Source organism: Nyctereutes procyonoides, unplaced genomic scaffold (genome assembly GCF_905146905.1).
Source record: "Nyctereutes procyonoides isolate TBG_1078 unplaced genomic scaffold, NYPRO_anot_genome, whole genome shotgun sequence".
Taxonomy (NCBI): Eukaryota; Metazoa; Chordata; class Mammalia; order Carnivora; family Canidae; genus Nyctereutes; species Nyctereutes procyonoides.
The window spans coordinates 3,972,629-3,993,742 of NW_026575024.1; the positions used below are offsets into that span (position 1 = coordinate 3,972,629).

Genomic DNA, 21,114 nt, shown 5'->3' on the forward strand with positions numbered 1-21,114 from the left:
TCACCCCAAGTAAAATTTTAGTAGCTATACAACCAGTGCTATGTGCTGATAAATCCTGTTAAAAATATCCAAATGTATCTGTGCTGAGATACCAGTTGGTCGATGTAAATAACTGAAATTATCTGAGGATTTCATCTTATTCAGAGTTATTGTCAATGCCATTGGAAGAAATGAGAAACCTCTGGAATTACTTCTTACAGGCTTTTTCAACACTATTACTCTCAGTGACAAGACAACTCAGAAAAGAAAAAAGCCTGGATATACAGATACAGTTTTACTTCACTGCATTCCCCAAATTGTCAACACGCAGGTTCTGGTGCCTCTGTTTCCCCATCTGCTAGGTGTCTGAAGTGTTTGGAAGAAAGGCCCATGTGACTACAATTTCATGATGACAGGTCAGCCTGCAAGTCCTCATAAACAGTTTCATTGTTGTTCAAAGTAACATATAGGCCATAAAATGGGACGTTTTTTGTTGGAGCCAATGCTGCACTGTGCAATCTCAGCCTCCAAGAAAATCTCCTTTCCTCCCTCCCACAGTCATTAGAGTACATGCGGTTGTCAAATATTTCTCTGATGAAAAATGGGAGTGGCAGGAGCAGGGTGGATGTCGGTAGGTCTCAGCATTAAACAAACTTGCAGCATGAGACTAGAGCAGGATGCAGGGCCGCCTGGTTATCTTCCCATCAATCACCCAGGCACATCTTCTAATAGGGCCGCGCACTGATTTACTAAGGACATATGGCTCAGCATTTTCTTCCCGGCCTTAGGCCCAGGCAAACAGCTGTTCTTTCAAATGAAGGCAGTTTGGGCGGTGGGCACATCCCTCCCTCCAGGCCTGCGCTGAGCCACCAGCTGGGCTCCTGCCCCTGCTTCAATCTCGGAGACTGACCCGTAGAGCTGCTGGGGGCAAGGCACAGGCTCAGGCACCTGCTGGTTCTCCCCCAGGACGTGTGTGTTCTCTCCAGCTTACGGACCTCCGTGTTGTGCCTTCCAAGTTCCCAATTCCGAGAATTATCCAGTTTCATAAGCCTGTCTATGTTCTTGTTGACCCCATCCATAAATAAGATGTGGCATCACCTAATGCTGGGATTTGACTTTCTGTCATGCCTTTATTCACTCAACACTTGCTTTTGGAGCAGCTACTTGATGCCTGGCACTGTGCTCAGCCTCTGCCAGGCAGAGGACATACAGCTGTGAGGGAGATAAACCTTCCTTCCGGAGTGTTCCCTCTGTCCAGCACTCTCACCAGGACTAAGACCAAACCCCTGGATTCTTGCAAGCCTCTGCATCCTTCTGATCCTAAATGCTGAGGTTTAGTTTGCTCTGTAGTCTAGAATGGCATGAGTTCAGTTTATACTTCATGGAAACATCACTTGGCAAATTTCCAACATGATGTTGGATGTGAATAGACCTCCTGTTCTCTCAGTCAGTCAAGAAGCACCAAGAAAGATAGAAAGGCCACACTCTTTTGTTCTGTTTTATCTCATTTTGTTTAAGACAAGGGAGGGGAGGGGAGTCGATATCTCTTACAGCATCTCTTCCTAAAGATTTCCCAACGTGATGCTCAGGTGCATAAAGGCCGTGCTTACATGTTGCCAGCAAGGCTGGCCACCCAATGTTCTGGTTTCCATCTTGGATGCCAACAATCCCATTTAGTCTCCTGTTCATTAACCACCTGAATCAACCAGTCTGGATATGTCATAGCGACACAAAAGGCAATAGACTCTTAGGTGGGTGGAGGAGAGCTACCTGCTGGGGCCCAGGCGCTTGCTGCCTGTATTGTTGACCCTCGGGGCTTTGGAAAAATACCATCCGAATATTCCTGTTGGACCTGTGTTCAAGAACCTTCTACCCACATGCCTGTAAGCTCCTTCATGTACTCCGCACCGTGGGAGCTGAGTGAGTCTTGATGAGAAACGAATGTAATTTTTTTTGAAAGGACCAGACCAGCTCTTACAAGCTGGTTCATGGCAAACAACTGACTTTTCTCCTGCCTTCCCACCCTTTTGTGCTTGATTCTAATACAATTTGTACAATATACACAAAATGTCACAATTTTGCAGAATGGGCCTCTCGAGAAGACCATAATACTGGGTGTTATCCTATATGTTGGCAAATTGCATTTAAATACAGTTTGTAAAAAGAGAGAGAGAGAGAGGGGAGACCATAATAAAGGAAAAGGTGACTCCCCCAAATTCTCTGAATGCCCAGCAGGTTGAAGACACTGCGGCACCCCCGGCCGCCCCACCTCGCACAGGAGGAAGGGTGGCCTGGCAGGTCACGTTGTGTGACCGGTGGGAACAGTAGCCCCGGGCTCCTTCCTGGGCAGAGACTCACACCTGCCGGTGCGAGAATCTGTGTGATGGGCCTGGGGCCACCTTGGAGAAAGACCAGATCTTTCTGGACCTCGCACTACTGCCCGCCACTCATTACCGAATGGGATGGAGCCCGGGGGTTTGATGGGTTGAAAGCCTCGCCAGCCGAACAGCTTTCAGGAAGCGGGTTGTGGCTGTAATTGCTCTTTCCCTCCGCGTTCACGCTGTTGGCCACTGAAATGTTATACCCGAAAGGTCATCAAGATAAAGTCAAGCAAGAACAGGCCACACAAAAAGGAGCTGTCTGATTCCGACCCAGGCCAATCCGCAGCTGCATTTGTAATTCCCTGTTTCCAAGGTCCCCTGTGGATGGGGGTACTTGGAAGGGGAGCCCCCTACAAGGCCTCATCTGTTTCTGAATTGGTCCATTTGCCTCCAGCAAAGAGAGAGAACTAATTTGCCTCCAGCAAAATGCAGGAGATTGCCAAGCTCCACAGACAGCAAAAAGCCAGGCTCTGTCTCCTTTCACAAACCTAATTATGCCTCACAGAAAGAGGGTGAATCTCCGCGCAGATTGTACCCCCTGCTCCCTTTTTTGATACAAGGGGCAAGGAGTTAATTTGCTATTTGGGCCACGGTCACCGAACAACAGGCCACTGTCTGGGTGACTTCAAATAAGAAATGTCATTTGCCAGGGTTTAAAAAAAAGAAAGAAAGAAAAAGGGAAAAGGCTCCTAAATATGTCCACGCGAACGTTGCTGTGAGGCCTCCGTGGTCTTCAGGCCTCGGCCGTGAGGCCAGGGCCCCTCCTCCACCTTCCCGTGTCCTGGACGTGCTAACGGGGACCAAGCAAAGTGCATTAGGCCAACGTGACCGGGCTGCAGAGGCCGCCCATCGCAGGGCACGAGTGCAATGGGGACGTTCCTGTCCTCCCGGGAAGGCCCTCTGGCCGGGCTGCGGACCTTTGTGCGACCGCCCGAGCAAGGCCAAGTGTCCAGCCGAGGGTGATGCTCTTTTCCACCCCGACTGCCTGGTCGCAGGGCGGCCACTAACAGGGCAAATAGATCCGGCTTGAAGATCCTTCGTGTCTCAGGATAAGCAGTTACTGGAAAAAGTCCTCCCAGGAGAAGAGATTCGTTTCTTAAGATAGGGGTTTGGGCATGCTTAGGAGCCTTTTCCTTTTTCTTTTCTTTTCTTTTTTTTTTTTAAACCCTGGTAAAAACTTGGCTAGACACCTAGGCCAACAAGAGGTGGGGAAAATCATATGGATAGGAAGTTCTGTGCAGGGCAGCCCTGGTGGCTCAGTGGTTTAGCGCCGCCCTTGGCCCAGGGTGTGATCCTGGAGACCCGGGATCGAGTCCCACATCGGGCTCCGTGCATGGAGCTTGCTTCTCCCTCTGCCTGTGTCTCTGCCTGTGTGTCTGCCTCTCTCTCTCTCTCTCTCTCTCTCTCTCTCTGTGTGTTGTCTCATGAATAAATAAATAAAATCTTTAAAAAAAAAAAAAAAAGGAAGTTCTGTGTAATTACCCAAAATCCTTGCTCGTTAATGGGAACAAAATCAAATTTGACTCAAGACACTTCCCAATTAGAAGTAACGTGAGATCCCTGAACTGGCAAGGCCCCTGGGGTCCCCAAGACTGTGGGTGCCTCCTATTCTCTTCCCTGTTCCCCACCCCAAGGGCCAGTGGAGCTCCCCACGCCATGGAGGCCGCGTGACATTGGAGCCTTGCAGGCCGCTCCTCTCCGACCCATCCTGTGGCCAGACAGACTCTGGCTCTCTGTTGGGTGAGGGCTGCTCAAGTCACCAAGCAGAAAAGCTGAAAATGTGTGCAGGCCTTGCCCGAGATGCCTCGAACTCCCCTCCCCTCCCTCTGCCTCTGCCTTTCCTGCTTCTCACTGCAGGAGCCTCCCATGTCTTTCTCCTAACTGTGACTCTGTGTCCTTCTGATCCTGGAGGGGTAAAGCCCTCATCCTCAGTGTATAATCGGTGCCCAATTAGCCCACTGAATCCACCTAAAACCAACACCAAAACTTCATAGCAAATAATGAAAAACAAAAAGTGTGGCTGAGGCTTCATCCTGAAAAATGAAATACAAAATGACCATAGTCAGTTTTTATACACGCACATGCACCTATATACATATGCATATATGCAGTGGTACATATACGCACGAATATATATTTACATATATTACGAGATACATGTGCAGCTTAGGCTAAAACTGTTAACTCTGTGCGTATTCTTATCATACAGAATGAATCAAATGCTGGCTTTTAAAAAAAAGAGATTTTATTTATTTATTCATTGAGAGACACAGAGAGAGAGGCAGAGACACAGTCAGAGGGAGAAGCAGGCTCCCTGCGGGGAGCCTGAAGCAGAACTCGATCCCAGGACCCTGGGATTATGCCCTGAGCCAAAGGCAGACGCTCAACCATTGAGCCACCCCTGTGTCCCACAAGTGCTAGTTTTTATCACAGTCTTTTTCCACCAGACCAAGAACAGCACCACACAATCCATTTGGATTTCACAGCTTGATCACAGGATTGGAGACGCTTACAGAAATATTCAGTGACTTGATTTGTTTTCCCATGGGTGGCTCCCAGTCCCTAGCTATTCAAATGATTGCCTTAGGATTGGCTTTGTCTTCGAGATCTATCCCTTATTGGTTTTCTCTTCTCAGTTGTAAACTGCCTTAATTCCCACAGAGTCCCCCCCCTGGTGGTTCCATCTATGATGGAGGAGGTCTCCAGCATCACCCTCCTGTACGCTGACCAGAGCGTGCATCTTCTCCTAAAGTTTCCATTTCACTTTTGTGGTGCATTTTCAGCCACGAACAACCAGTGAGAGATGAACCAGCAAACACTAGGGCCCCACAGGTGAGGCTCTAGGCCAGTGTTCTCAGCATCAAGTTTGTAACAAATATTTGGTTCCGTAGTGAGTATCTTCATGTTTTGATAATTCCTGCTCCCCTGTGCAACCACATTAGAGCAAGGACTCAAAAAAATGAAAAGTTAGATAAGAGGTTCCCAGTCCCTCTAATGCAGAGGCCACTATAGTTTAAATGTCTGCATCCCCCTACCCTGACCCCCCCCAAACCCCTGCCAACACAATTGATATGCTGAAATCTTAATGCCCAGCATGATGGTATGAGCAGGTGGGCCTTGGGGAGATGCTTAAGTCATAAAAGTGGAGTCCTCCCAAATGGGATTACTGCTCTAATAAAAGAGACCCAAGAGAACTCCCCTGGCCCTGCCCTTCTGCCACAGGAGGATGCAGCAAGAAGTCATGACCTGAACATGCTGACGTCCTGGTCTCAGACTTCGAGCCTCCAGAACAGTGATAATAAGCCATTGTGTATAAGTCACCCAGCCTGTGATATTTTGTTACAGTAGCCCGAGCAGACTAAGTTGTATAGACACACACACACACACACACACACACACACACTACAATATATGGTGCCTATTAAGTGCCAACAGGAGCACCAAAGCAGAAGCAAAGCGTTGTGCCAAGCTCGGGAAGAGGCATGTCAGTGAGGCACTCAGAGGAGTGGAGTATTTGCTCAGTCTCAAGATGTGAGTAAGACTCTTCAAGGCAAGCAAGGGGAAGTACATTCTGGGCAGAGAACACCATGTACAAAGTTCAAGGGTGTGGAAATGTGGGGCCTACTGGGGACAGTGAGTAACTGATGCAGCCAAAGGGTTTAGTTGAGTTGGGGGATAGAAGGACAAACGATGGAGTCCAGACAGGAAGACTGGGCCAGATCCTAAGGGCCTGGTAGTCACGGCCCAGGGTTTCCACACTGCCACACTACTGACATTTGGGGTGAGGTACCTCTTTGTCACAAGGGACTGTCTCCATCCTGGGCGCCACAGGGTGTTAGCAGTGTTCCTGGCTCCCACCTGCTAGGTGCCAGGAGCAGCCCCTCCCTGTGCATGACAGCCAAAGAGGTCTCCAGACACGATCACACATCCCCTGGAGGAAATCGCCCTGGTTGTGAACCACTGGAATCGTATAAGCTCCGTGTGGATAGGGATGGCCTCAAACAGATGATCTGAGGCCATTTGTTGAGTGAATAAAGGAGCAAAGGCAAACAGATTAGAGAAAGAACACACTCTCTGAGTGCAGATGAAATACAGAGGATTCGTGGGAATGAATGGCATTCTTTTAAAGAATTCCATTTCTTTTAAAGAGAATTTGAGGCAAGTGGGGGAAGTTGACAGTGAATTCAGAGATAAAGGTCATTGCCAAGAGGTTCAGAGGAAAAGGTGGGTTTGCAATTTGCAGAGGATGGATAAGAGTCCGAAAAATATAGAGAAAGCTTGGAGATGAACCCCAAAGTGAGGCATCCCCTCTCCTAGAGGACATGAAAGACAGCAGGAGCCCACAGGCTTACTGTTTTTAATAGTTAGGAATTAGCGTATATTTAAAAAAAATAAATACTAATTTTCTATTGACAGTAACTCTGTAAGTGTCTTTGCAAGGAAGCTGATGGAAAAGAAAACTAAGTAATAATGGGACAGGTTAGATAGACGGGGCAAATTGTGAAGATGGCACGTGAATGACTAAAGTTTGGAAGGACATGAAAGGAGTCGGGGCTGAGCTGCCGTTGAAGCACGTGACCTCATCCACCTGTCCTGCCAGGCCTGTCTCTGGACCCCACTATCAGCAGTTCCCGGCAGCCTCATGCTCTGCCATGGAGCCTGCTCCAGGGACTGCAGTTCACAGCCTTGGTCTCTTTGCTCCAAATGCCCAACCTTCACTTTAAGTGTCTTCTAGTTATTTCTTGACTTGTGTTTTGCATCCTCAACTGGAAGTTCCTTGATGGTTGGAATCACACCTACATTCTTCCCTCCCTCACCCCACCCTCCATCCCGAGGCACAGGGAAGGGTGTGGAGACCCAGGGATTGAGTGTCATCCCCGCAGCAAGTGCCACCAGGGCCAGTCATCTACTTTGTATCAAGTCAAAGTAATGACCTGCTAATAATTTCCCTGTTTCTGGGACAGGCACAGTCAGTGATACATTTCTTAGGTATTTAAAAACCAGATCCTCCTGTGTTTCCTCTGTGTGTTTCTAAGTGAGTCTCTGAGAGATAATCTACGTAAAGGTCTTGCTCTCCAAATCCAAGTACCAGGTAGTATTACTTCTACCTTGGGGAAACACATAGAAAAGATACCTGGGTTCTGAATCTCCATCCTTCCATGCCCCTGCCCCCATCACTTACTCCAGATGCAGCAAGTAAAATCAATAGACTGATACAGTCTGATACAAAATCGTTTTCATGATTTTGAAAAACAGGTATCTTGAATTAGAGGGAAGAATAGCAATCTCTAAAACAAACAGAATAGGAATCCCGGAGCTCCAGGAATAGCAGGGACAGGCTGTACTGTGCTGTCGGGTCCTGAACCAGTGTTTTAAACACCCGGCAACATTAACTTCACATCTTAATCAAGGCTGAGCCACTCTTTAAAGCATTACCTCCCCAAGAATTCACTCCAAGTACCACAGGGCTTTTTTTTTTTTTTTTAAGTCCTAGGTACCACAAATTGCACTTAGCAACTACCCAACCATATTATTTCCTTCCTGCCTAATGTAATTTTTCTGTTTTTCTATATAAAGGACTTCAGCTATTTAAAAAAAAATTATCCTCCCTCTTAAATTAACCTGGCTTTTATTTGTTTTTAACAATCAAATGAGCTAAGAGCAAGAATGAGGCAGTGCCTCTAACTGGCTTCTAAGTAACCAGATGTAAAGATTTTGCTCCACAGCCATCATTTAAAATGGCAAATTGTTCTGTTAGGGACAAGGACAGGAGGGGTGGAAGAGGAGGGAGGGTGGAACCTGAAAGCTAGGCCCTGCACTTTGTCCACTGGACAAGGCTCACCTGCATATGACGTCACATGGCATTCCTGCCTGCCCTCACTTCTTAGTCATTCACTCACTTATGCAACGAATAATTATTGTGTAGGTATGGGGAGGTCATTGAAGAAGTCTGGCAAGAGCCTCACCCTTGAGGGCTTGCAGTCTAGTGGAGTTAAACAGATAAACTAGATGACTTCAGTAATTCACTCATTCCACAAACAATTTTTATTTTTCAGTAAGTAATCATTGAACCTTTACTATATACCAGGTATTAAGAATCATTTATTGAGCAAAACGGCCAAGATCATCACCTTCAAGGACTTACATTCAAGTGGAAGTTAAATAAACAAGACTATCTCGGAGGGTGATGCGTGCTGAGAAAAATGCGATGGAATGTTGTGATGGAGGAACTAGGACTTGGAGGATCTCTATAGAAGGGTGATGAAGGAGTCTTTCTCTTGGGGTGACATCTGAGATAAGACCCATCTACAAACTGAGCGCCATCAAGTTTTCACTTCTGTTCCAACTAGCACCCATGCTTCCTAAGTACACCCTTCATTTGGGCAACCATCACACAGTCTGATGTTAGTTTCTCTGTGTCTATGTGTCTTCTGCCCACCCAAGGTCATAATTGCTGGGAGGACAAGAGGAAGGAGTACAGAGCTGATTGGCTGGTTGGTTGACTGGATGACTTTGGGGCCCCCATAGTCCAGTCCAGGTGAGACAGAAGGTGGCTGGCTGGTTGGTTGACTGGATGACTCTGGGGCCCCTATAGTCCAGGCTGAGACCAGGAGGTGGCTGGTTGGTTGATTGGTTGGTTGATTGCATGACTCTGAGGCCCTCACAGTCCAGGTTGAGACAGGAGGTGGCTGGCTGGCTGGTTGGATGACTTTGAGGCCCCTACAGTCCAGGTGAGACAGAAGGTGGCTGGTTGGTTGACTGGATGACTCTGGGGCCCCTATAGTCCAGGCTGAGACCAGGAGGTGGCTGGTTGGTTGATTGGTTGGTTGATTGCATGACTCTGAGGCCCTCACAGTCCAGGTTGAGACAGGAGGTGGCTGGCTGGCTGGTTGGATGACTTTGAGGCCCCTACAGTCCAGGTGAGACAGAAGGTGGCTGGTTGGTTGACTGGATGACTCTGGGGCCCCTATAGTCCAGGCTGAGACCAGGAGGTGGCTGGTTGATTGGTTGGTTGGTTGCATGACTCTGAGGCCCTCACAGTCCAGGTTGAGACAGGAGGTGGCTGGCTGGCTGGTTGGATGACTTTGAGGCCCCTACAGTCCAGGTGAGACAGAAGGTGGCTGGTTGGCTGGTTGGTTGACTGGATGACTCTGGGGCCCCTATAGTCCAGGCTGAGACCAGGAGGTGGCTGGTTGGTTGATTGGTTGGTTGATTGCATGACTCTGAGGCCCTCACAGTCCAGGTTGAGACAGGAGGTGGCTGGCTGGCTGGTTGGATGACTTTGAGGCCCCTACAGTCCAGGTGAGACAGAAGGTGGCTGGTTGGTTGGCTGGTTGGTTGACTGGATGACTCTGGGGCCCCTATAGTCCAGGCTGAGACCAGGAGGTGGCTGGTTGGTTGGTTGGTTGGTTGCATGACTCTGAGGTCCCTACAGTCCAGGTGAGACAGAAGGTGGCTGGTTGGTTGGCTGGTTGGTTGGTTGACTGGATGACTCTGGGGCCCCTATAGTCCAGGCTGAGATAGCAGGTGGCTGGCTGGTTGTCTGGATGACTTCAGGGTCCCCAGAGCCCAGGCCGAGACAGGAGGGGGCCGGCTGGCTGGTTGGATGACTTTGGGGCCCCGACAACCTCAATAGAGAGAAGAGGTGGCTGGTTGGGTGATTGGCTGACTCTGGGGCCCCCACAGCCCAGGCTGGTTGGCTGCCCGACGTGAGGCCCTACGGCCCAGGCCGAGAGGGAGGGGGCGGGCTGGCCGCCCGACTGGACTCTGGGGCCCGACAGTCCATGTTAAGACAAGCAGCCGCACGGCAGGGCCCGGGTGCAGGCGGGTCTGCTGCCGCCCTCGGCCGCCCGCGGGGCCTAGCAGGGCAGGAGCGCGCCCGCCCGGCGGCGGCTGGGCCCGGCCCAACTCTGCGCAGAGGTCAGCGCTCCCCGCGCTCCCCGCGCTCCCCGCGCCGCCCGCGAGGGGGCGGGCAGCCGGCCGCGTGCCGCGCCTGCGCAGCGCAGCACCTACGCCGGCGGCCCCGGGCGCTGCCCCGGAACTGCGCCGGCGCGTTGCGCCCGGCGCTAAGGGGCGGGGCCTCGGTGCGCCGCGCGCCGGGCTGGGGCGACACCCGGACGGGATAGGGCGTGAGGCCGCGCGTCGGGACGTCCCTGGCGTCGGGCCCCACGGCGCGTGCGCGGTGCGCGGTGCGCGGCCGGCGGGGCGGCTGCGGGGGCGGGGCGGGGGCAAGTGTGGCTTTTTTGCCTCATTGTCCCCTAGCGCCGCCCGGACGCCGCGCGGGCCGCCGGCACCATGAAGATCTGGACTTCAGAGCACGTCTTTGAGTAAGTCTGGGGCGGGGGGCGGGGCGGCGGGGCGCACGGGGCAGGCGCGGGGTGGGCGGGCCGTTTTGGCGAGGCCGGGGCGCCCCTCAGGAAGCTTCCAGGCGCCGGGCCTGGGGGGGGGGGGTCGGGACCCGGAGCCCAGGTGGGGGAGGGGGCGGGGGCCCGGAACCTAGGTCGGGGGGACGGGGACCTGAAGCCCAGGTGGGGGAGGGGCGGGGGCCCGAGCCCAGGTGGGGGAGGCGCGGGGACCGGAAGTCCAGGTGGGGGAGGGGGCGGGGGCCCGAAGTCTGCGGCCCAGGCTCCCCCCCGCCCCCCTAGCAGGCCTGGGACCTCCGCCGGCCGCCGGGTCGGGGGGGGGGGGCGGTCGGCCGGCACGCGGTCGTCGGCCGTGCCCGGGGAGGGAGGCCCGTGCGTGTCACCTCCGGCCGCGCGGTCCCCGCCGAGCCACGGGCGGCGTCTCGTGCGGTGCCTGCTGGGTGAGCCGGGGTGCAGGTCCGGTTCCCCGAGCCCCGCGACCTTGGGCCGCCCCTTCTCGCGGGGACGGGACGGGGACCCGGACCCCTCCCGCTGGAGCGGCGGTCGGGAACGGGCCGTGAGGTGAGCCGCACCCGGCCGGCTCGGCGCTCCGCCCGCGGGGAACGGCCGTGCAGCCGCGCGGACCAGCAGCTGCGGCGTTTGGGGCGCTAAGAGCAGTTAATCCGTTTAAGTTACTCCGGGGAAGCAGCCTCCGCTTGAATGCCGCCCTCGGCCTAGGCTCTGTTGCCCTGGACGTTTGAGTCCGCTCCGTCCCGCCGATCTCGCTGCTCTTGCCACACTGTTTAGTTTTTATAGCTTTGCAGTATGTTTTAGTCTGACCATCTGATTTAAAAAAAATAGAAAACAAAACAAAACCATGTTTCCAAGGGCAGTTTCAAAAGAAGTTGTAAGCTCTTTCCGTATTCAGTGAATCAGGCCCCATCCAGGAGTCCACTGGGTCCTGGGAAGTATGATGTTAGTTAGCCTCGGGGAAGATTCCTTTTTTCCCTAATGCTTTCACTAATGCTTACAGTCTTTGTGGGTAAAAAAAAAAAAAAAGACTCTAAATTTGCAATCTTTCTCTTTACCCGGTTGCAGTCTTTACTACTCTGTTTCGGCCCTCGGGATCATGGATGGTTTCTTGCTGGCAGTCCTCTTCTGGATTTCGGTGCTTCAGAAGTTCTTTAAACTTGATTATCACCTCTTAGAACTTGATTCTGCGGCACTTGGGTGGCTCAGTGGTTGAGGGCTGCCTTGGGTTCAGGTGGTGATGGATCCGCATTACGGGGGTCCTGGGTTTGAGTCTGGCATCAGGGTCCCCACATGGAGCCTGCTTCTCCCTCTGCCTATGACTGCCTCTTTCTCTCTCTCATGAATAAATAAATAAAATCTTTTTTTTTTTTTAAGATTTTATTTATTATTCATGAGAGACACAGAGAGAGGCAGAGACGCAGGTAGAGGGAGAAGCAGGCTCCATCCCGGGACCCCGGATCACACCCTGGGCTGAAGGCAGGTGCTAAACCGCTGAGCCACCCAGGGATTCCCCAGTAAATAAAATCTTTAAAAATAAAAACAACTTGATTCTGTCTTCCTGACACTTCTCCCTGCCACCGCTGTCTCCATTCCTTCTGCTTTTAAGTGTTTTCTTCTCTTCCCCTTCATTGTAAATGTTCAAGAAGATTCTGTTAATGGGCTTCTTGTCTTGGATCTCATCAGTGATTCTTAATCTTCTTGCTATACGTCTCTCTGAGATTTGGTGAAAGCTCTGGGATCCTCCTCCCAGAAGACAGACTTAAACAAATGCTAGACGTGTCCTGGGAGAAGCAGCTCCAATCCCGATTCTCCCCAAGTAATCTGGGCTTTTCAGTCAGGGTCCCAGCTAATACATACTTATGACACCCAAATCTGTATCTTGGGCTCCAGCCTCTCTTGAACTTCAGATCCTTATTTTCAGGTCTTACCAGACATCTCTGCTTACATGTCCTATGGGCTCTTCAAACTTGGTCCTGAAATGGAAGTTACCATCTCCACTCCCAAATCTTAACCATTGTCAAGTGTTTCCTATCTTTTTTTTTTTAAGTGTTACCTATCTTAAGGATGCTGCTGTCTGCAACATCAAAGTCCTCATTCTGTGGCTTCCCCGTATTTGTCCAGCACTTCCTTCTGAGGCTTCACATATAGTTGGCATCCAAGTGGAGCCATTCATGGATTCCCTCAACAAATAGGAATAGAGCCCTAGGTGCCAAGGCTCTTTGAATTGGTTACATATTGGTAGATTAATCAAGATGTTGTTGCTGCCTGGCTGGAGTTAAGTGTATCTAAATGTCTACCCACCTCACTTTATAGGTGAAGATATTGGGCAGGTGGGTAAGATTTCCTTCTGCCCTTTGGTGCCATTCTGAGTGTCTTCCAGCATCAGGTCTTTTCACATGATTACATTATTGGGGTTCAGATTAATTGCTGGAAGACTGTTAATGTGCATCCTGTGTAATGTTTGAGCTGATTGTGTTTCATGAAGCAGTCTTAGTTCAAGTTAAGTCAACACCAGTGTTTTTGAGTTGGCTCAGAGAAGGACTATATTACAAATAATACATAACCACTCCGAAGCCATGTGCAATTATTAATTTTTTAGAGGGGATGGGGGAAAGAGATAAGTGCAAGGAAGCCAGCTAACCGTGGTATATGACTAGATGGAGACAGGGACAGGGTTCATCTGATTTTCATTTTAGATAGTTGCCTTGGTAACAATCTGAGTGCTCGGCCTGTATCACTTCTATTTGTGGGGACTGTTTAGATTTATGAAGTAGCTCCCCTTATATAGCTGCATTGATTGCTGAATAAGGGTTGAGATTAAAAACAGAGTGAGGTTCATTTATATAATAGCAAACATGAAAACATTAAAAATAATGTCTATTTTTAATGGACTGGTTGTCCAAGGTTCTGGGAAATGAATGGTGTTGAGATTTTCCTTCTATTGGCAAGAGTAGTTGTCAGGCTTAGTTCTCTGAAAAGTTGAACTGGATTAATGGCCTACCTATTTTGCTTTTAGAAAAATAAAGAGTAATGCTGTGTGGTTTATCGGTAAATGTGGTTTGAAACATTATCTCCAGATCTTTTTTTCCTTTCAACGAAGACAAGAGCGCAGATAGGGTAGCATCAGACTGCAGGTGGGCTCAATCACGTCTAATACTCATTGTCCTTAATAAGGAGCTCTTTTGAAAAGGATGGCTTTTGTACCAGCATCTTATTCACACAAGTTGTGAACAAATGTACATCACATTTTGAATCATCCAAGCACACGGGCTTTTTCAAGAAGGTAATATTAAGAGAGAATGTTAGAAAAGAGTATATTAGGAGCGCCTTAAAAATACTTTATGATATTGAGTGACCTTTTCAAAACAAATCAGAATCACTCCTTTGGGAAAAGCCATGGATAAAGATTGGAGGGGCCACTGTTATTAATTACCTTAACATAGGAAAAAATATTTTAATTTATAGTATTTAAATCAATAATACTTTGGGTCTTTTTGTAATCCCTAATAAAAGAATTTATGGTGTCTGTAAGTTCTACTTTTGTTACATCTTTATAGCTTTTTGGAACTTGGACCAGACAAAACAACAAATGGTATAATAACAACAATTTTTCATGTTTGTTTTCGTAGAACATATTTTTTTAAAATACATTTTTATGAATCCGTGGTTCTTAGAAACAATTTACATGTGAAAGTGAACATGAGTAAATAGGAAAGATTGTTAAGAAACTGTACTCTAAAAAAAAAAAACTGTACTCTAATGCATTATAGGCTATTTGTATCTCTATAAACCTCAGTTGTACCATACAGCCTGTGTGCTGAGAAAACACAGAATTCTATATATGTTCAAAATGTAGATTGAGCTCCCCAAATCATTTTTTATTCAGGGTTTTAGAAAAATAATTTTCCCTAGTTAAATTAATTAAGCTTCAACTATAAAGAATGATTTGAAGGGTTATAAAAACGGTATAATTTATATGCATATTTTTCAAATGTTTGGTTTTTGGTTCATGTCGGCAGCCACCCATGGGAAACTGTTACGACAGCTGCAATGCAGAAATACCCAAACCCTATGAACCCAAGTGTGGTTGGAGTTGATGTGTTGGACAGACATATAGATCCCTCTGGAAAGTTGCACTAGCCATAGACTTCTCAGCACAGAGTGGGGACTGCCTTCCATTGTGAAATCTGTAAGTGTGTCTTTATTCCTCTGGAAATGTGACTGCTGTAGAGAAGTTTTCTAAACCACATTATAATTTCAAATAGGTTGTGGGAGCCGATTCTGAATGTCATTTTTGCATCAGTTCAAATTGTATTATAATAAACTTGAGTTATGAGTGTATAATGAATTGGAAATATTATTACAGTCTTCATGAAGGCGCCTGATAAAACCTTCTGAAGGAAGCCAGCTAATGCTCTGTAATCTAAAAGGAGTTCTGTTCTGCTTTTCCTGCTTTTGCCAACCACTCCAGGCCAGTAGTGAGATCTGGAGGCTGGGGGCTGGTAGTGATGGTTAGCTGACAGTGACTGTGGTCCATGGTGGGTCGTGACACTAAGTGAAGAGTGTACTCTCAGACTCAGCTAGGCCACAGTCGTTCCGAGGTTTGAGTCTCCTCCCCATACATTTAAAAACAGAATTCTATTCAGTTACATGTGAGCAGGCTTTAATGAGCCAATTTAACCAGCAAGACACTGGAGTGCCAGATGATTACAATGTGAGAGAACTCTGGTATAATAAGCGGACTCCCGTTTCTTTCTCCTTGGGGAAGGGAGGTCCACTCAGAAAACTAAAGGACACATTTTTCAACAGAAGTGTCCTAATTGCTTTGTATGCACAAATGCCTGCGTTGGATAGCAGGGACACAGAAATAAGCAAGGTCAGGGGGGCTGGCTTGAGGTCCAAGCACAGCAGTAACCCTGGACGGGATGCATTATCCTCCCTCATGAGATCGCCGTTTTTCTGTCTGGACAACGAAGCCGCAGCACCCTCTCCCTCAGACTGCTCTAGGAAAATATTGACAGATATTCCCGAGCTCTCCTTTCTCCAGATGCCATGTTTACCCAAATATTCTGATTTCCATATTTCAGGCTCAGTGCTCCGTTGTCACACCTTGGCGGTTTCAGTGTCTGTTTTATACGGCACGCGTTCTCCCCGGGCTGGTCGCTAATTGCCTCTGGGAAGGGTTTTTGTATCTGGCAGTCTCATCTCATTCATGGTGTGTGAATTCCTGTTACCCTCAGACGGGCCTCATTTCTGACCTTTGTCTGATTCCTTCTGTCTTTTATGAAACAGATTTTTTAGTTCAAGATATTAACACATTTTTACCTTCAAATGAAATATTGATACGCTTGCTAAGAAATCCCTCCTCCTCTGATTACTAATTGTGAACGTTTTATTTAGCTTATTGGCGCGGCAAGAACTAAAACATACGTGCAGGAACATTCTGTAGTTGATCCTGTAGAGAAGACAATGGAACTTAAATCTACTAATGTAAGTTTGGCTCCCATTTGTTTTGATTTTAAACTAATAGCTTTTTTTTTTTTTTTTGTCTCTTTTATGGTTGATGTACAGGTGAATATTTACTCTTCACCGTACCTTAGGAAATCAATGATTATATGTTGAATTGTCTTTTCCTGTTTGCAGCTTAGCCTCACTGCTCCAGTGAGGCTCCTTATTGTTTCCAGGGGACAGCACACAATAAAATGAATTTGGGATCATGTGCACATTCTTACTGTAATGCTTTTGTCATATTCATTATTTTTATAATAAAAAGGAAGCAGTGAATAGTGAAATTTAAGTTCTGTTTTTGCAATAATATCAAAGTGGTTTATTTGTTATTTATATAATTACCTAGCATGATTTTGGTTTGTGAATTAATTTCATAAATGTTTTTTCATCTTTGTTCCAAAGTGATTGGAGTTTGTTTTTTTTCTTCATTCTGTAGATTTCATTTACAAATATGGTTTCAGTAGATGAAAGACTTATATACAAACCACATCCTCAGGACCCAGAAAAGTGAGTAAAAAATGTTTTGACAAACTTCTTTTACCAGGTGTTTTAATTTTTTTTTATCATATGTTTCTTAAAAAATGAAAGGTCATTCTGAAACGATGTGAATGTGTCGTATTCCAGAACTGTTTTGACTCAAGAAGCCATAATCAGTGTGAAAGGAGTCAGTCTTAGCAGTTACCTTGAAGGACTGATGGCGAGCACGATATCTTCAAATGCTAATAAAGTAAGTGAGGCTGCTCCCTGATCCTTACTCAAGGGTTTCCTGTCTTGGAAGAGCTTAGTACCAAGCGTGTGTTTGTCCTGGCAAACAGACTCTCAACCACGATGCAGTGAGAATTCTTTTAGGCAGTTTCTTACATAGGCTCTGGGGGCTGGCACCCCTGGATTTATGTGCAAGCCATAACTCTTCCAGCCTTTCATCCTTGGACAATTAAGTTAACTTTTCTGTGCCTCAGTTTCCCCGTCTGTGAAGTGAAGATCAGTCAGCCATCTTGCTAGGTTGGGCATGAATCGCAAATGAGAAGACCTGAAAAGCGTGGGAGAAGTACTTGGTGATGTCACTGTGTACCGTTGTTTAAGATGCCAGTTCTCAGCCTTTTTCATTATCCTCTCTGCCCTGCAACCTGCAGGTCCATTTTAGACATTCTTTTTCTCTAACGGCCACCAGCACATGAAAGTATTTAACACCATGGATAGATGAATGAAAGGGTGAAGGTGTACTTTGTACATTAAAAGAGTGAGATTTTTTTTTTACGTCTCCCCACCTCTGATATTTGCCCCCTTGGAGAATGCAGGATATGGGCAGCCCTCGTGGCGCAGCGGTTTAGTGCCGCCTGCAGGCCGGGGTGTGATCCTGGAGACCCTGGATTGAGTCCCACATCGGGCTCCCTGCATGGGGCCTGCTTCTCCCTCTGCCTGTGTCTCTGCCTCCCTCTCGCGCTCTGTGTCTCTCATGAATAAATAAAAAATAAAATCTTTAAAAAAAAAAAAAGAATGCAGGATATAAAACAATTTAAGTTTCGAGAAAGAGATACTTAATGCATTCTAGTCTAACACACGTTTAATGGAATTATTCAGCACTGCAAAGATACTTACAGATGTCTTCTCTGTATTAGGGTAAGTGCTGGGCTAGATAGACTAGGGACTAGCAGGTAACAAAACAAGTATGGTCCCTGCCCTCGTGGAATGACGAGGAAGTCGACGTTAATCACGTCATTAGGGAAGGAAGAGTACAAAGAGATGCAGGTATTTCATAAGTGTTCTGTTGAGTGCTGAATGAGGGACACATCGGCTGTGAGGGATGTGCTGGGAAGCCTGTGGCAGAGGGGCTGCATGTGCAAAGGCACTGAGAGAGGTAGCAGGAAATACTCCTCCTTTCCTCAAGAACCTGCATAAAGTACCAGGAGAGACTGGTTGAAGAGGGAATCGGGGACCAGATCTTTCAGCACCTTATCCAGGATTTTGGTTTAAAATAATGGACTAAAAGGGACATGTGCGTGGCTCAGCAGTTGAGCGTCTGCTTTTGGCTCCAGGTGTGGTCCTGGAGTCCCAGGATTGAGTTCTGCACTGGGCTTCCTACTTGGAGCCTGCTTCTCCCTTTGCCTGTGTCTCTGTCTCTCTGTGTGTCTCATGAATAAATAAATACAATCTTTAAGTAAATAAATAAAATAATGGCCCAAAAAAAATGGGTTTGACCTTTTGACCCCACCCCAAAGGGACCACTCTAACCTGAAATAAATGATCATGATCATTGAATCGTGGAATCTTTTGAAAACATCCTCTGAATACAAAATAAAAATGAGTTTATAGATCAATCCAGTTGCCCAAGGCATTCAATATTTGGTAAGTAATATTAAAGTAAAAAAAAAAAAAAAGCAAGGACAAGAATAATCCATACTGATGAGGTTTAGTTATACTTGTAAATACTCCTTGTTACTTCCGGATGTGCCATTCATTGGATATGTGCCTCTGCTCTCACTTGGTAACAATCAATGTGTTGGATTTTTTTTTTTTTTTTTAAGGGCCGAGAAGCAATGGAATGGGTGATACATAAATTAAATGCTGAGATCGAAGAATTGGCGGCTTCGGCGAGAGGGAGCATAAGGACGCCGATGGCAGCGGCAGCGTTTGTAGAGAAATGAGGCTGAAAATTGGTGCTCCACATCCACTCCCCAGGTCTCTGCAAACCGGCAGTATATTTATTTGTTATTTAAAAAATAAAACTGTATTTTAGGTAGAGGGTTTTTTTTTTTTTAAATCTGAAGAAAAGCTATAGGACTTCTGATCAAAACACAGAGGTATAGGATTTCTAAATAAAAGGGATCATCTGAAGTATTGTTTGAAATGACCATCTGATTTTGAGGATTCCAGTATTTTGTGAAAATCGAACAGTTTTTGAAAAGTACTTGGAAAATCATATTGGCATATTAAATCTCCTTTAAGGTAGAATGGTAAAGCTTTTCATGCATTGTGATCTCTACCTGGCTTTGGACCAACCTCAGAACAAAGCAGAGCCACCTAAATACATAGAATTACCCTGCTGCAATAAACTGCAAGAGCTTGCACAAGGGAATGCTCTCTAAAAGGAGAAATTATAAAGTTTGAAAAGACATATTAATTTGTATAAAATAACTTGCTCTGCTATAAACCACCATTAAAAACCAGTGTTTTGTTTTGGTACTTATATTTTCGGAGTGAAAATTATCCCTAAAATAATCTATAACTCCCAACAACAACAAAAAAGGATTTTAATGTATAAAAGAGTACTGTATTAATTTGCCAAAATTGTGGAACTTAGGAAAGAAAGGTACTACCTTCCTCAGATTTGTACTTTATGACTTAGTATGCTTATACCGTGGGCTGGTGATGTTCACTGAAAAAATAAAGTCATTACCGGAATTTTGCAGCACTCTAAACTTAAACAGAAGAACAGCTGTTCACATCTTTTAGCATTTCACATTTGCCTAACTTATAAATTGCCATGTGTCAGAATCATGGCTCTGGAATTGCTAAAGCATGATATGTCAGGTTATTTGAATATAATTACTTTTTGAAGTAATTGTGACCACAAAACATCTTTTTTACATGAAGAGCTGTATGTCATTTGAAATTACTCAAATGATGTCTTTCTGAAGCATAAATCCCAGGTACTTAGTGTTTTTAATAATACGGTGCAACTGCGGGGGGTTGGGGGCGGTGGGGAAGAAAAAAAGAATAATGAGAGAAGCAGCATTGACCTAAGCCAACCACTATGTGAAGTGCTTTGCAGCTTTTCCTTATGGGAAATCAGTTATTTTGGATGCTAAGGGCAGCTGCAATCTGAAAAATAATCCAGTAAATATTTCATATTTTGTAGCAGGCAGTTACCAACCAGGAAATAATATCTTTGATATTTGCAGTTGTTGCATACGGAGTATTTTTGTTAAAAGGTGATTAGCTCTTGCCTTTATTTTACAGTGCTTACTGTAATAAACTCACCGGGTTTCCTGTAAAAGAAACCAGTTAGTATATGTACATAAACCATAGAAATAATATACCAAACTATTTAAAAATTAGTGTTTCTACTTAAAATGTTGTTTAGCTTAAGACTTCTTAGGACATTTGTAAAAGCAACTTCAATGAGGTTTTTGATTATTTTTTGTAACCGGAGATGGTTTTTACAAATGAAATAACGTTTCAATTAAAACATTGCAAAATATTGATCTTTGATAAAAAGTTTACTTGTATAATTTCTGTAAAATTATACTTGTTCTAAAAAAAGGTGTAACGCCCTAATGATAAAAAGATTTATAAGCAAATTTTTATCCTGTTTGATTTTTTTTTTTTTTTTACTCTGATCTAATGACAAAACTCCAGAAGTTCTCGTTTCCCGCTGTGGTTGAGTAGCCGGCAGTTTGCGGCTCTTCCCTGACGTTTAGCTCGCGGGAGCCGTGGATTCGGGCGGCCCGGGCGGCCGGGGCATCTCACCCCGCCCGCCTAGCGTTAAAGACGGAAGCTCTTGTGTTCCTTCGCGAGAACCTTCCTGGTCCCTGAAAACTGCCCTCGGAACTCTGGCGTGCCCGTGCGCCCCGCGGCCCTGGCGCCCCTGCCCCTCCCCCCGCCCTCTGCCCCGGGGACGCACGTCGGGGCGGCCCCCGCAGCGCACGCGCGCGCCGTCAGGCCCGGGATTCGCTCGGGCCGCGGGGGCGGGGGGGGCCAGCCCGCGCCGCCCTCGGCTGCCCCCCCCGCCCCCGCCGCCCCGCCGGGGTACTACGGAAGCCCGCGGGGCACACCGGGGCTCCCGCGGAGCCAATCGGGGGGCGCGGCCGGCCGGCCCGCCCGGGGATTGGCACCCGAGGCCCCGGCCGCGCGCCCCCATTGGCTCCCGG

At 47.1% G+C, this 21,114-nt stretch overlaps 1 protein-coding gene across 1 annotated transcript; it reads left to right on the forward strand.

Moving 5' to 3' along the window:
• Positions 1–10,521: 10,521 nt before the first annotated feature.
• On the forward strand, positions 10,522–20,446 carry PRELID3B (PRELI domain containing 3B). Its single transcript, XM_055304012.1, is given in 7 exon segments — positions 10,522–10,687; positions 14,755–14,872; positions 14,874–14,924; positions 16,136–16,225; positions 16,680–16,750; positions 16,868–16,970; positions 18,769–20,446. Coding segments are annotated over 7 exon segments (585 nt in total). The 5' UTR covers positions 10,522–10,655; the 3' UTR covers positions 18,889–20,446.
• Positions 20,447–21,114: the final 668 nt, after the last annotated feature.